Source organism: Psittacula echo, assembly GCF_963264785.1.
Source record: "Psittacula echo genome assembly, chromosome: 2".
NCBI lineage: Eukaryota > Metazoa > Chordata > Aves > Psittaciformes > Psittacidae > Psittacula > Psittacula echo.
This window is the reverse complement of record NC_137737.1, coordinates 26,662,039-26,675,841: the sequence shown is the minus strand read 5'-3', so window position 1 is coordinate 26,675,841 and position 13,803 is coordinate 26,662,039. Positions and strand designations below refer to the sequence as shown.

The 13,803-nt window shown below is 38.2% G+C and overlaps 1 protein-coding gene across 1 annotated transcript in view; it reads right to left on the bottom strand.

Moving 5' to 3' along the window:
* Positions 1 to 13,803, bottom strand: part of RAPGEF5 (Rap guanine nucleotide exchange factor 5) — a gene marked incomplete at both ends in the record, with an annotated part of 162,974 nt that overhangs the window by 24,343 nt on the left and 124,828 nt on the right. The window contains 6 exons of the mRNA XM_080611916.1: positions 1,305 to 1,454; positions 3,801 to 3,879; positions 4,831 to 4,861; positions 5,629 to 5,726; positions 7,648 to 7,792; positions 9,399 to 9,477. Of these exons, the coding sequence (XP_080468042.1) occupies positions 1,305 to 1,454; positions 3,801 to 3,879; positions 4,831 to 4,861; positions 5,629 to 5,726; positions 7,648 to 7,792; positions 9,399 to 9,477 (582 nt within the window). The remainder of the gene's footprint in view (positions 1 to 1,304; positions 1,455 to 3,800; positions 3,880 to 4,830; positions 4,862 to 5,628; positions 5,727 to 7,647; positions 7,793 to 9,398; positions 9,478 to 13,803) is intronic.

Genomic DNA, 13,803 nt, shown 5'->3' with positions numbered 1-13,803 from the left:
CTTGGGAATCAGTGTGATCTAAAGATAATAGTGTGTTTCATTATTTATGAATAGTTGGTTTTCTTCAGCTAAGTAGGCAGTTAGCACCAGATTTATTGCTATCAGAGCAAAACTAGCTCTGCTTTTGAACAGGAGCACAAGATCTGAAAAACAACAGCAGCCCAGTGATTTTGCAGTGCTGTAAACCGCACTGGAATGGGCACACACAAAGGTAAAAAGGGTAGGTCTGTAAATGATGTTGCTCAGCTGGCCAGAACATCTACATGTAATGTTCCTCTGTGACTGCTCCGTGTCAGGCCTCTCCATAGCCAGAGCAGGGCACCATTTTCCTGCCACCCACACTGGTGCCCTGCAAAAAAATGGTTATTTTATTGAGCTCAGTGTGGGGGAGAAAAATGTGACCTTCCACTTCTGAATCAAATAAATACACAGTACAAGCCAGCATTTGTGTATAGTTAACTAGACTGACTAAGAAGTAGCAAAGGTGCATCTTTTGCCCCAGGGGATTGACACCAATGTTATCTGAGAAGATGGTCAAGTATTCTACACTCTTAGCCCCTTTTTGTAGACTCAGCTTCTCATTTCTATGTGCCTAGTTAAATTGCTTTATTTATATAATCTAAGAGCCAAAAGATACCACAATGAGCAAAACAATTTCAAAGAGCTTGAGACCTGCCAGACCCCAAGGAAATACTTGGGGGTTTGGCTGGTTCTTAGTATCAGCCTAAGATCAGTCTGGTTTTCCCTAAAAAAGACAATAAGCCTTTCTGTTCAATGAGAAACACTAAAATAATAAGCAAAAAATGCCAGTTGTAAGCAAAACTGCTTACAAAATATTGATTAGATTGCTCTTAGTATCTCAACTGTGCAAATAAATGTCTCCCTCCTTTCTGCTAGGAATATTCATTACCCATACTGTAAATGAGTAAACAGACACACATATAGTATTTGCTATTCCCTTTTGCAGTTTTAAAGCAAACCATGCCTCATCGCCTTCCAAATTAATTTAAATATGGAAGTAGGAGATTTATCTGTGGGGAACGAATAAAATCTTGCAATACTGCTGGAGACTGAAAGTCCTCTGCACTCCCTTCCGAGCAAGGAGATGCTGTATCCAATGGTACCAGAGAATGAGCTGTTGCCATGGAAACGACTCTCTAGGAAGCAGCTCTTCATTGTTCCCGTGGTCATCCAGCTGTGGGCCTGCACAGGAACAGCTGTATTATCCTTGCAAAAGAAAATGTCACCCCTCCCCTACGTGATGCACTAAAAGGTAAGTAATCAGATGAAAGGGGGTTATTTACCACCAGAGAATGTGACTGTCACTAGCACCAGCTCTTCCTCCGCGTATTGGATCTTTTCTGCTACAATCTTCAGTATGTCTAGAGCTGAAGTGGATACTTGAGCTTTCACACTGACATAGGAGTGCTCTGTTATATACACACGGCAGAAAACTGCACAAAGGAAGAAAGACGCATTCAGCATTAGACAGAGACATCTGATAGAGCAGGTCGAATCTTGCAGACCCAACCATGGCAATGCCTCGGCTGCCTGGCTGCTGCAGCTCCTCACCCTGGGGAATGAGAGAGGCAAGCAAATGGAAATGGAGACCCCACAGCAATACCATGAGGATCTGTTACGGACACCCTCCTCTACTGCCTATCATCTTTCCAAACCCAGCTGTTGCCATATTTTCTCCCTTCCTTTTAGGTTCAGATAAATCACCATCCTTTCAATACATTTCATATCTGCTGCAGAAATTATTTTAGACCTCCACTTCCACCTGGAACAAGAGGTTTCACAAGAACCACTCTCCCTCATTTTCAACCTCCCCAATTTTCAACTGCTCCTGCTACCTTATCTGGCTAGACATCTAAACTACTTTCATTGCCAGTGTATTTTAGCACCAGTAGAGGCTGCCCAAACAGCAATTCAATTAGTTCTGACAACTCTTTCCCTGTATTACTTGCAGCACATATAAAAGAAACTGGTTTGAAGAAATTCTCTGGGTTCATCACTTCCACTGAAGAGCACGAGTAGGTTAGGCTCTGGAAGGGAGATTCCCAGCAGCAATGCTGTGGTCAGCTCAGCTAGTACATTGTTTCTGTTACAAAAAGGATGTACGCTCTCTCTGCTTGCCAGAATTTTGGGTTTACACTTTTTGCTGAGTTTGCTTTAGCCAGTTCTTTGAAATACAGCTGCCATAATGTCCTGGGTTCAGCAGTAGCAGTGATTTTTTCTCCTTCTTAGTAGCTGGTGCAGTGCTGTGGTTTTGACTTTCGGCCTGGGAACAGTGCTGATAACACCAATGTTTTTAGTTACTGCTCAAATGTTTAGTCTGACCAAGGAGTCTCTTGCTCTGCCAGGGAGGAGCGGAAGCCGGGAGAAAGCAGAACCAGGACACTTGACCCAAACTAGCCAAAGAGGTATTCCATACCGCAGCACATCATGCCCAGGATGTAAACTGAGAGTTATCCGGAAGGCCTAGTTCTCTGCTGGGTCGGGCAAGGTATCGGTCGGACTGGGTATCAGTGGGTGGTGAGCGGTTGTATTCTCTTCCCTTGTTATTTCCCTTATCATTATTATTATTGATGGTAGCAGTAGTGGTTTGTGTTATACCTTAGTTATTAAACTGTTCTTATCTCAACCCGTGGGAGTTAACATTCTTTTGATTCTCCTCCCCATCCCTCCAGGAGCTGGGGGAGGGAAGAAGTGGGGGGAATGAGAGAGACAGACTGTGTGGCTGACTGGGTTTAAACCACGACACATAATTAAAAGGGAAGAAACACGGCTGCAGACTTACATAAATAATTCAAATATTATATTTCATAATAAGAATTTCCAGAACTTTTGATTTCATACTTACTTCATTGCTTAATTAAACTTTAAATTTCTTTCTACTCTAGCACTTCTTACTGCAATAAAGCTGGTACTCTACAGGTATAAGACAAAACTTTTCTTCTCCAAAAGTGCTGGGGTTTAAACTATTTTTATTGACAGATGTATGTAGTTCTGTGCTTGTCCTACAAATCTTCACGGCTTCAGGGCACTTCCATTAATTGAGACCATGCCAGAAGCAGTTAAGAACTCTATCCTCAAGAATATCTTTCTTTTTTGTTTTGTCGTAAAGAAGAAATGCAGATGATAAGGAAGAAGGAACTTAACATATGGCCTTGGGGAAGAAAAGTAATTTGATTTTATAATGTTTTCTTAACCTGCCTCTGCTGTCAGACAGTAAATCAGATGCTCATCCTATGGCATATTCTCTCTTCAGAATGGTTATAACTCATGAAAAGATAGAGACATCAAACTGCACACTAAATTACTAGGTAGAAAAATTAATTTTAAGAACACTGACAGGAATATTCAGACTCCATGTGCCGTGTGCAACACAACTTGCTTACAGTGAGTTTGACTGAAATCTCCTCCTCTCTATCATTTGGGAGGGAATGATGACAGCGATGTTCATTTATATCCTTGGTTTAACATGGGTATGGATATGGATATGGATATTTAACAGCTGGATGGGCTGCCAGCACTCCTGGGAAGCACACATTTCAGCTATAGGTCTGCTGGAAGAACCAGACAGGGCAAAACCCCCTTGAGATGCCACATCATTGTCAAACCCCTGCAAAGTAGGAAGCAGGAAGCTAACTCTACACAGTCAAATCATCTTCTGTAGCCTTAAGGTGCTGTTCAGAAGTTGCGAGGCAGTTAAAAAAAAATTACATAATGGGCAGCCCTTGAGAAACAATTGCCCAGTTTTGGAGTTTTTTCTCCACTCTTTCAATCACACTTACTTTCTTCTGTTTCATTCATGGTTCCTCTGTGCTGCAGCCAGTTCTCCTTTAGACTGAACTGGTGGAAAAAGGTTTTATTCTGTAAGGGAGTGGGAGAGAGGGAAAAAAAAAAAAAAAAAGAGACAACATTGACTCTTTGCATTCCTGCCCTACAAAGCAGTAATTCACAGAACACAGTATTCAGTCTATATGTCTGGCCTAAAAGGTTTCTGTATAGGAAATCCACCCACCCTTTCTTGGATCAGTAAACTGGGAGTTGCCTAACTAAATAATGGCCAAGGTGGGATTTTGTTTTGGAGGAAGCAGGACAAGCCAAGGCTAAGCAGCAGGCATAATTCAAGGCTCTCTGTAGTCATGTTCAAAGCCCGTTTCTTATATACACTTACATACCTTTTCTATGTACCAATCAGCCTATTTAGCAATTTCACTACAATCTACATTTCCTACAACCTACATTTCGCTACAATCTACATTTCAGCAGCAACATTTTAAGCTTGTTACACACTTCAGCTTCAGCCCTGTAAATTTTATGAGCACAGCAATTCACTTCTGTGCAGTTTGTACACCAACTTTCTCCTTCTGCATTTTCTCCCTCCAGTTAAATAGACAGATTTATGTTCCTCTCTTTCTTTCTCTTTCCCTGTCACAACATATCCCCCCTTTGCTCTGTCTACTTGACATCCATGTCGATATCTATGCTCAGCCTGGTTTGTTCAGATTGCCACATCTCTCCAGCCCAGTGGGGAACTCACTCCCAGGCCTCACCTGAATTCTGACATCTCAGAGCATCATGTTAAGATGCTAAACTGTCATAGGTTAGCTCACATAGCTGATATCCAGCCTCCAATGGCAGGAAATAAACATTCCTTATGCAATATTGCAGGTATAACCTCACTGATGTATCCTGTCATATTTTTGGCCACCTGTCATTCTCAGTGGAGAAGCCAAGAAAAGAGAGGGAAGTGGGCAGAGGGGAAGACAGTGTGATAGTAAATTATCTTTCAACCAGCAACAATCAGGTTTGCATTACCTTTCGGTGAGGTGAATACTCATCTACAGTGCTGAAACAAAAAGGAAAAGCCAGATTATTCTCTCTAGCCAAAGCTTAGGAAAATGAAGTTTTAGCTATTATAAAATTTACAACATCAGAAAGCTTTTATTATTAAATAGTCACCACAGACTGGCTGCAGAGCTCCTTCAGGGAAAGCTAAGGGTGTCTGGCTTAGCCAGAAAACTTTTCTGTGACTTGCACAATGGATGTAGTGAAGAGCAATCCTGCCGGCCTGTGAGCTGCTGGAGAACATGGAGGCAGCTCAGGCCGCCGGGGTAAGCAGTCAGGGTCACCCTCAGGGACATGGCTCTTTCCACTTCCCCAATGACAAACCATGGAAACAAACTCCATTTGTTTGCAAAAATTGCCAAGGAAATATCTTTTACAAAACCCATCACTGTTAGTAAAATAATAACCCCAGGACGACTATTGCAAGAGATTTGCTTCTCAGTACCACAGACTGCAGAGAGAAAATGAGAATGAAGGTACCATCTGAAGTCACAGACTCAGCTTCTGAGGGAAATTTTGCCATCTTTTCCTCAAAGTATCACTCTACTTGCAAGTCATCCCAACCAAAATAGATAGAAGTGACTGTTGAAACACACACCACCCAACAAACATCAGAGAAGATTGAATAATCTAGCTTTAGTTTAAAGAAGAGATTGTTTGTAAAAATGAATATAGTACTAGCTTTACTGAATTATAGTAAAATGACAACAAAAATAAACTACACTCTAAGTAAAAGGAGACTTGATCACAAATATAATCAATACTCACTGACGACGATGCACCCCCAGAATCTTCTGAAATTCTTTCAGGTCCTTCTCAAGAATTGGATATTCATACACATCATCTAACACATTCCTGTATATCGTCTACAAAATAAAACAGTATCTGCAAACATCTGATAATTCAAATATAAATCTAAGGCATCACATCAAGTACAGTAGCACAAATCAATTCAGCCACTAGCTTGCTAAAGCTAATTTCATCACTATATTTATACAAGGGCTATAAGGACAGAATGTTCCTGTTAAAATTTCTAGACTGATTCATATTCAGCTTGCCTTTAGACAAACAATATATTTAAGATCACCAAGCAAGAAGGCAAAATGTTAACACTTTTGACTACACACACAAAGATTTAAAACAACTTGTGGCTGTTACAGGTAATCTAGGTTAGGTCAGAAGAAAACATTCTGAAGCTTGAGAACAGACCACACCATGATCATCTATCCAAAATTATAACAAACAGGTTATTTTATTAAGATTTTTAAAGTGGAGAATTTTCTCCTTCACTTTTCCTCATGTTTGCATGCATTTTAAATTTAGTTGATGTCTCTCAGGAACAACTAACAACATAATCCTAGTTGTAAGCCAATAAATAAATAAATAAACTCATTTATTATTTAATATTATAAATAAATACTTATTTTAGGGTGAGGTATAGTCTGAATGCCATCAGTCAGGAACCTCACTCAAACATGAAAGGCACTACCTCAGACAAAAGGTAAATAAACTGAATAAGTTTTTATGATTGAAATTGTAGGAAGTATTTTCTCTATACTTTTTCAGAATCTGTGCATAGATCCTTCTCCTTCCCTTCCAAGAAAATGAGGATCATATGTATGAGCTGAGTCATCAGGTTTGTTTGGTCCAATTAACACGCCTACATTCATAAAGTTCAGCATGAATGATTCTGGCTTACAGTCCTACATATTGTTTTTGCACGTCTAACTTCAACTATCATTAACATTACTGCTATTAAATATTGCACAGAAGCCTCAAACAGAGAAACTGTGTGAGAATACACATGGCCAGAAAAGACAAGCCCCATAACCTTAACTGATGGCTGGAATGATGTCCACTTTCCAGTACAACACTAGTGCCAAATAGCAAAAAAATCCAAATGTCTCTGCTTCCATATGCAGTGTGTCCTATTCCAAAACCAAAACAATACCTAAAAAAACAAAGAACAAGACTTTCTCCAAATTCAGTTCAATATTTCATCCCTTTGTCTTGAGTGAAAGATTAAAAAGAACAGGTTCAGACAAAGAATTTCATTGGGAAAGGTGGAAGACTCTGCATAGTCTCCTCAAATACTTTCATCTTTCAAGCAGCAAGGGGAAAACAAACAATGCAAAAAAACCAACCAAAAAACTCCAACCAGGTGGATCCTGTGCATGGCTATTTGCCATGCAATAGGTGCATGGCTATTTGCAAATTTACAGCAGAATCATAAAAGCTTTTGGAGCTCATTCAGAAAGATCAGAAAATCCTCTCTATGAAGTAAGGACATAATTTCATTTATTAGAAATACATAAAGCTTTGCTCCTCTTCGTCTACACCCAACAAACACTGTGGAATAGCATTTCACTCCTCAAAGTAGCATCTCTTACAAGGACCTCAAGACCTTCTCTTCATCCACTATCCTCTGCATGCTGACTGTAGCCCCTCTTTTGGCAGACACAACCACTTTGTCCAAGGAACCTCCACATCTTTGTGGTTTTATTTCTTACCTTCACTAACTTTTCCAATTTTCTAGAAAGCATGGAGTTCTATAAGTTTCATAGCTGAAAGCAATGTTTTTGACATTGAGTGTATTGACATTATAGATCTTCTGTTCAAACTGACTATCTGTAAGGCATTCAAGGAAGGCACAGGTAAATAATTTCATATTCTAGATTTTGTGTATAAAATTTAAGTATGAAAAATTATAGATTTGGCTGCTGCAGCTTTTTAGACACAGTATGTTAATTAAACAGTGCTGAAATGCATCATAAAGTATTTCATTACCTTTAAAAATTGTTTTAAATGCTCATCTTCATGTAACCAGTCTTTGTAGAGAGAAGTCCACTGTGACACCAAATGCAAGACTTTTCGTTTCCTACAGGACACATCAGAGCCATCTTCTGTACCTTGGTGGTTCTTGGCACAATAGGTACCGAAGGTTAAGGAACAAATAATAAGGTCTCACTGAAAGTTAAGAAATAAGTGGTAAAAAGACTTTGCAATCATCTCACTTGCTAGTGAAAGATTTTTTTTTTTCTTTTTTTTACTACATTGCTCAGCTTTAGGAGTTTCATCAACTTTTTGGAATGAAACTCTGACAGAAATGTCAGTTCATCTTCTGTGCCAACAGGATTTTTCTCCTTTATAGATTAGAGAGGCAAGCCTATAAAAATAAAATAAATTCAACAGGAAGTATACAATGTTGAGTCATATCTTTTCTGCAGAACTGGGAATGAACCTTTGGCCTGCAGACCGGTGCCAACATGAATGTCTGTGGGATGGAGAGCATCATTAACAACAACAAAAATCCCAGGCAGAGGAAGTCAATTTCTTTTTCCCTGCACAAATTATACTATCTGAAGAAATGACACTATTAAAATAATTTAAAGGAAGAAATGAATGAATCCATTTCTATCGATGTTCTCTATTCACAAAGCAGTAGCACCAAATGATAGAAGATATCCACTTTGTACATTGTTCCTGTTCCTTTGCTACTTTTTCTTTTGTTAGGTCAAAAGATGGTGTTTTCACTACAAAAGGTAAAGCTGAAAAAAAGAAAAGAAAAAGAAATTCATTTTAAAGCTACAAGTTCATTCAAGCAATGCTCCACAGTGTATGGAAGTAATTGGAAATACAAGAAAAAAAAAATCTTTTATCTCAGAATGACCTAAGACTTATATACTGCATCACATGATAAAAGGAGCAGAGATTGTAAAATACTTATTCTCCATTTTTTTTCTTCACATATTCTGGAATGTATTACACAAATATAGGCGTTCTAAGAATTAACATATACGTCTGGATAAGTTTTAACCCCACTTTAAATGTTACTCTTTAACAGTTATAAAAGTTTATTTATCTTTAAACAAATACAGCAGACACAAGATTGCATTGTTGCTATGAGTTAGGTGTCTCTTTCAACACATTTTTCAAGCATTCTTGTAATGTTAAGTATGCACATACACAAATCTGTGTGTTTTGGATGCAGGTTTATTCAGAGGCACCTTTAGCTTTGTATGTTTCCTCATATCTAACACAAAACTGTTTTACAGCAATTTAATCTCACCACCTATCATGGTGGTGACATCAATACGAGAACAGATCCTTCTCTTCCTTTCCTTTCTCCTTAGGTACCTGAAAACTGTCCAGTTTATAGTTCCTTTTTTTCCAGTAAAACAATCCCAATTCTTTCAATCCTTCTTTGTAGGTCTTTTTCTCTAGGATACTGGTAATTCCAATTGCTCTCCTGAAATGTCTCCTTTTCATGCATTTCTTGGGGTTTGATGCCAAAATCTCAGGTGCAGTCCAACTTCTAAGCATGCCATAGTCATTATTTGACAATTGTTCTCTTTTCTCACCACTTTTACACACAATCTCAAAAATAATTAAATGGGTTGTATTTCAATAACATCAACATTCAAAGAGCAAAACTAAGTATCCCAGGCATGCAATTCACATTTGATATAAGGTTTGACAATAGATAAGCCTAGTTCTAAGCGTGTGACCCGTTAATGCAACCCTTAATAAAAGGATATTGCCTCAGAAGTGCCTGACACAAGTCATCGGTCGTCATAAAGACTGTGTACGTGAGAAGGAAGTCATCCAGGAGAGTTTCTGCAGAGGAAGACAAAAAAGCCCAAGGGACAGTGAGGGGAAGAACAGAGTATCTGCTCTTGTTAGCATGCTTGGCAGCGATAGGACACCTCTTCCTCCCTCCCTCCCAAAACCAAAAAGGTCCAGAGCATACAGAATACTTCAAACTTCAAGTTTCAAACAATCAGCAGTATGTTACCACTGGAGAGATCAGATCCTTGATTTAACAAGCACATCCCCACTTCTCAAAGAACCAACAAGCACAACTATGCACACAATAATCTACAGTTTGGGAATCACAGTCCAGAGAAAGAGTCCTTATCACAAACACCACTTGGCTCTGCTGCATGCAAAGCAACTTTGCCACCAACTAAGTTGTTCTCGAAATTCAGAAGAAAAGCTTTTAGTAATAGGAAAGAGAGAAAACCATGATAGCCAGGTACTGTGATTAACATCTACACACAGTAGTTGAGAACCACGAAATAAATAGACTGAAATCTTCAGCTGGTTAGTCTTGTGGGAATCACTATTAAGTGCTGATAAGTTTTCTTTAAGATTTATTTAATTACATTATGGGAGGTGTTTTCCTCCACCTGGTTTCTATAAGTGTTACAAGAACGGGCTGACGATATTCATGAACAGACCATTGCTACTCACTGCAATTGTAGCACCTCAGGTTGTCAGGAGAAAAAGCACCATCAATTTGGAACCCTGTGTAACTTTCTCATTCCTCATTCCTTTGCTAGACCAGTTTTGGGATTTTTCCAAATCTTTACTGCACATAGCAGGAGGCTGGAAGACTAGGTTTGCTCTAGGATGAAGGGCTCGGGTAATCTTACAGTGATCTTAACAACCCAGTGGCAGAGTAGAAATAAGACAGACTTTTCCTGCAGGTGTGCAGCAAAATGATAAGGGCCAACCACCAGAAATTGCACCAAAGGAAAATTTGTCTAAATACAGGGTTTGGGGTGTTTACCTCCTGTGAGGAAGGTCAACCACCAGGTCAGGTTGCCTAGACAGACTGCAAAATCTCCAACATCAGGTATATTCAGGGATTGCCTGGGTAAGGCTCTGAGCATCTTGATCTTATTAGACCTGTTTTGAGCAGAGTTTGGACCAGATGCCTTCACAGATCCCTTCCAAGGAAATTATTCTACAATTGTTGAACAAGTTTGCTTTCAATTTTATTAAACTATTCACATATGATGTATGATCTAGGAATGAATTTGTATTTGGTTCACAAACAACAAAATCTTTACTTTTCTTCAAACAAGCAAGTGAATTATATTGTTCTTTTTAACTCCAAAACAAGAATGTTTGTGTTTGTATTTTTTTCTTCCCAACATGGTAATATTTTCCTCAAGTTTTGTGGAGTTCCTGCTCACTGTATTTCTTTGAATTCCAGCAGATATATTGTGTTCCCTTTAACAAGAAAACAGGTTTGCAACACCTGCTTTCTCAGATAAGAACAGGAACAGAGGCTGAATAATAGCAGAACTTATTCCAGTTATATAGCAGAGCAAAAAATGCTTTACCAGTATAACTAGTCGTTAGTAGTTAGTATCAATTACTCAGTTGTGATTTAAGTGGTGCTTTACAAATGTGAAGACTACAACTACAAACAATACCTCAAATGAGAAAGATAAGGTTGAGCCCTGATTTTCGTATCCTGGTTTCTCACTATTTCTTTGCAATCTGTTCCAGTCGAAGCTAGTCCTCGTGTACAAGCGTGCAACTGAGAGCATCCCAGGAGCTTTTCATGCCAAGGCTGCAATTTGACAATAATTTTGACCAATTTCAGTTACAGCTGCCTTGTACGTCTTTGTCAGTGAATTATTGACCTCATAGCTGCAGTGTAGGATGGCAATAAGAATTCATCTGCACATCATTCAAAACCAGATATTACAGGGATATCACATGGATAGATAGCTAATGACATCCCACCCTGCGAGCATGGGATTCAAAATACCTCCACTGACCTTAAAAGAAAAATAAATCTAGCTAGATCAATGTATCAGCTGATCTAGAAAGAGTCCTGACCCAAAGACAAACACCTAAACCCCTTTACATTCAGGATCAAAACAATTAAAATTCTTTATATTTCACCAACATTGTTAAAAAATGGTGGAAAGTATTAGCTCCGCATAAAAATAATATTTTGTCTCAGTAAATGAAAAGACATTGTGAACAGCTTGTTCTCTATCTGAAAGGTCATCTGTTCATTGTGTTGCACATCTTTTGGATGATACAATGCAGCTATTAAAGTTGGAAGTTTCACAAACATTTCTTTGGAAATCACTGATCTTGGAGTCAACAACCACATTTTAGTTCTTCACTAAAATATGACTGTGCAGTGATCCTCATGAAGTCAGAGATATTTACAACAGATTATTTCCTCAACTTTCTGTATAGGTGATATTTGAGTTTCAGAAATACATAGCCATATGTTCAGAAAAGAAACTGAGTACAGATGAAGCAAAACTGCAATACTTATCAATGAACTTCTGCAACTGATTTCTTTTTTCTTCTAAATGCAGAAGAAATGTTAAGAAGAAAAGTTCATAAATTATGATTCCTGTAGCTTGTATATGGGCTAGATCCCTTCAACTTGTCCCTGAACTTGCTTAGAAATTTAAACCATGATGGAACGTTTGGAACAAAAAAAAAGTCTGAATTCTACATATGGTCCATTAATATCATCACTCACCTGTTAAATTACTTTAACAAGTAAGCAACGAAAGTGCTTTTGCTAGATTAAATATGTATTACAAGGAGATTTATATATATACACAAGGAGATTTATATACTTATATATAAATTATATGATTTATATAGATTAATTTATATAAATCATATAATTTATATATAATTTATATATTTATATATAATACATAAAATGCAATTTTTATATATATATTTACCTAAAGACTTTACAATAATATTCATATTTTCAAATGCCTACACTAGCTTGTAGGTATTTCCCTGAAGTGCTACTGTTCACTGTAACTATCTTCTGCATTTTCTTCCTAAATGCACTGTAATTTAAAATCATTCCAGAATGGTTTTTCATGCCATAGAAAGGACACAAAACCTGAGGGTGCAGTGATTCTTCAAAAGGAATTTGTTCAAAACAAACAACTGGATACTTCTCAGATACTTTTGGACATGAATGCATGTCCACAAATAGTGATTTGCTGGTTTTAACCTGCAAAGAGAGAGAAAGGCAAAGCATGAGAGAATTTGTGCACAGCAAATTATTCACTCTGCTACTAACGGCCACTAAGAGCAGAAAATTTGAATGAGGAAGGGCTCTAAGTGTACAAGTTGGGCTGATAATTATGAACACAAGTCTTTACAGGGTTTTTCTGTTTAGTCACAGTTGATTTAAGAATTAAGGAAGAAAACCAGGCAATTCCACTCAAATCATTAATTATTTACAGTGCACCATACCCCCAGAATGGCAGTGAAATACATACCTACCCCTGCTTTTAAATATCACTGTGCCCCAGTTTCTGCATTAACTTGCAACCATCTTCCCCATTATTTCCATAGAAAAACTTTCTTTTCTCTTTGTAGCAAACAGGGAGAATAAAATGCATAGTAATAGTTGGAAAAGAAAAGCTCTCACTGGAAGGGAAGTCTGCAAAAGCCTGTTAAGTTATGCTATATTTTTAATTCCTCCCCTTCATGAATTTTTTATTTAATAATTTTCTTCTAGCCATCAATCTAATTTTTCTTTACTCCTCACAATTTTCTTTTATTTGGCTAAGCAATTATTACAAAGTATGCAGTTAGCTTGCAGCTATGGGATATTTAATTTCAAAGACAATTTCAAGCATTTTAAAGCTTCATAAAGACATGCAACAGAACCATCATGAGTCCAATGGGCTCTTGTTCTTGCAGCATTTTGGGGGCAGCCCTAGGCAGTAATCTCACCACGCTGTATGTTTACAAGTACCACAGGCATAAAAATAATAAAAAGGCAGGCACTGTGCTTGTTTGTCATTAAATAATCAATTCGTGCCAGGTTCTGCTGAGACAGTTTCTCATGGGCTGTGTGTTTCCCCTCCTTTCACCAGGTGAAATAAGGCAGCATGGACACCAGCTTTACTGGGAGCAGCTGAGTACAGCTCATCCCATTTTTCTGCCATGTACAAGTCCTTCTACCATTCAGGGTGGCTGAGGGTTGGAAAGAGAATATATATACATGGGATGTTCTCACACACATGAATTTCCCAGGGAACATCTGTTTTCAACTGGTAACTAAAAGACCCTAAAAGAGGATAGATTTAGATTAGATATCAGGAAGAAGTTCTTCACTATGAGGGTGGTGAGACACTGGAACAG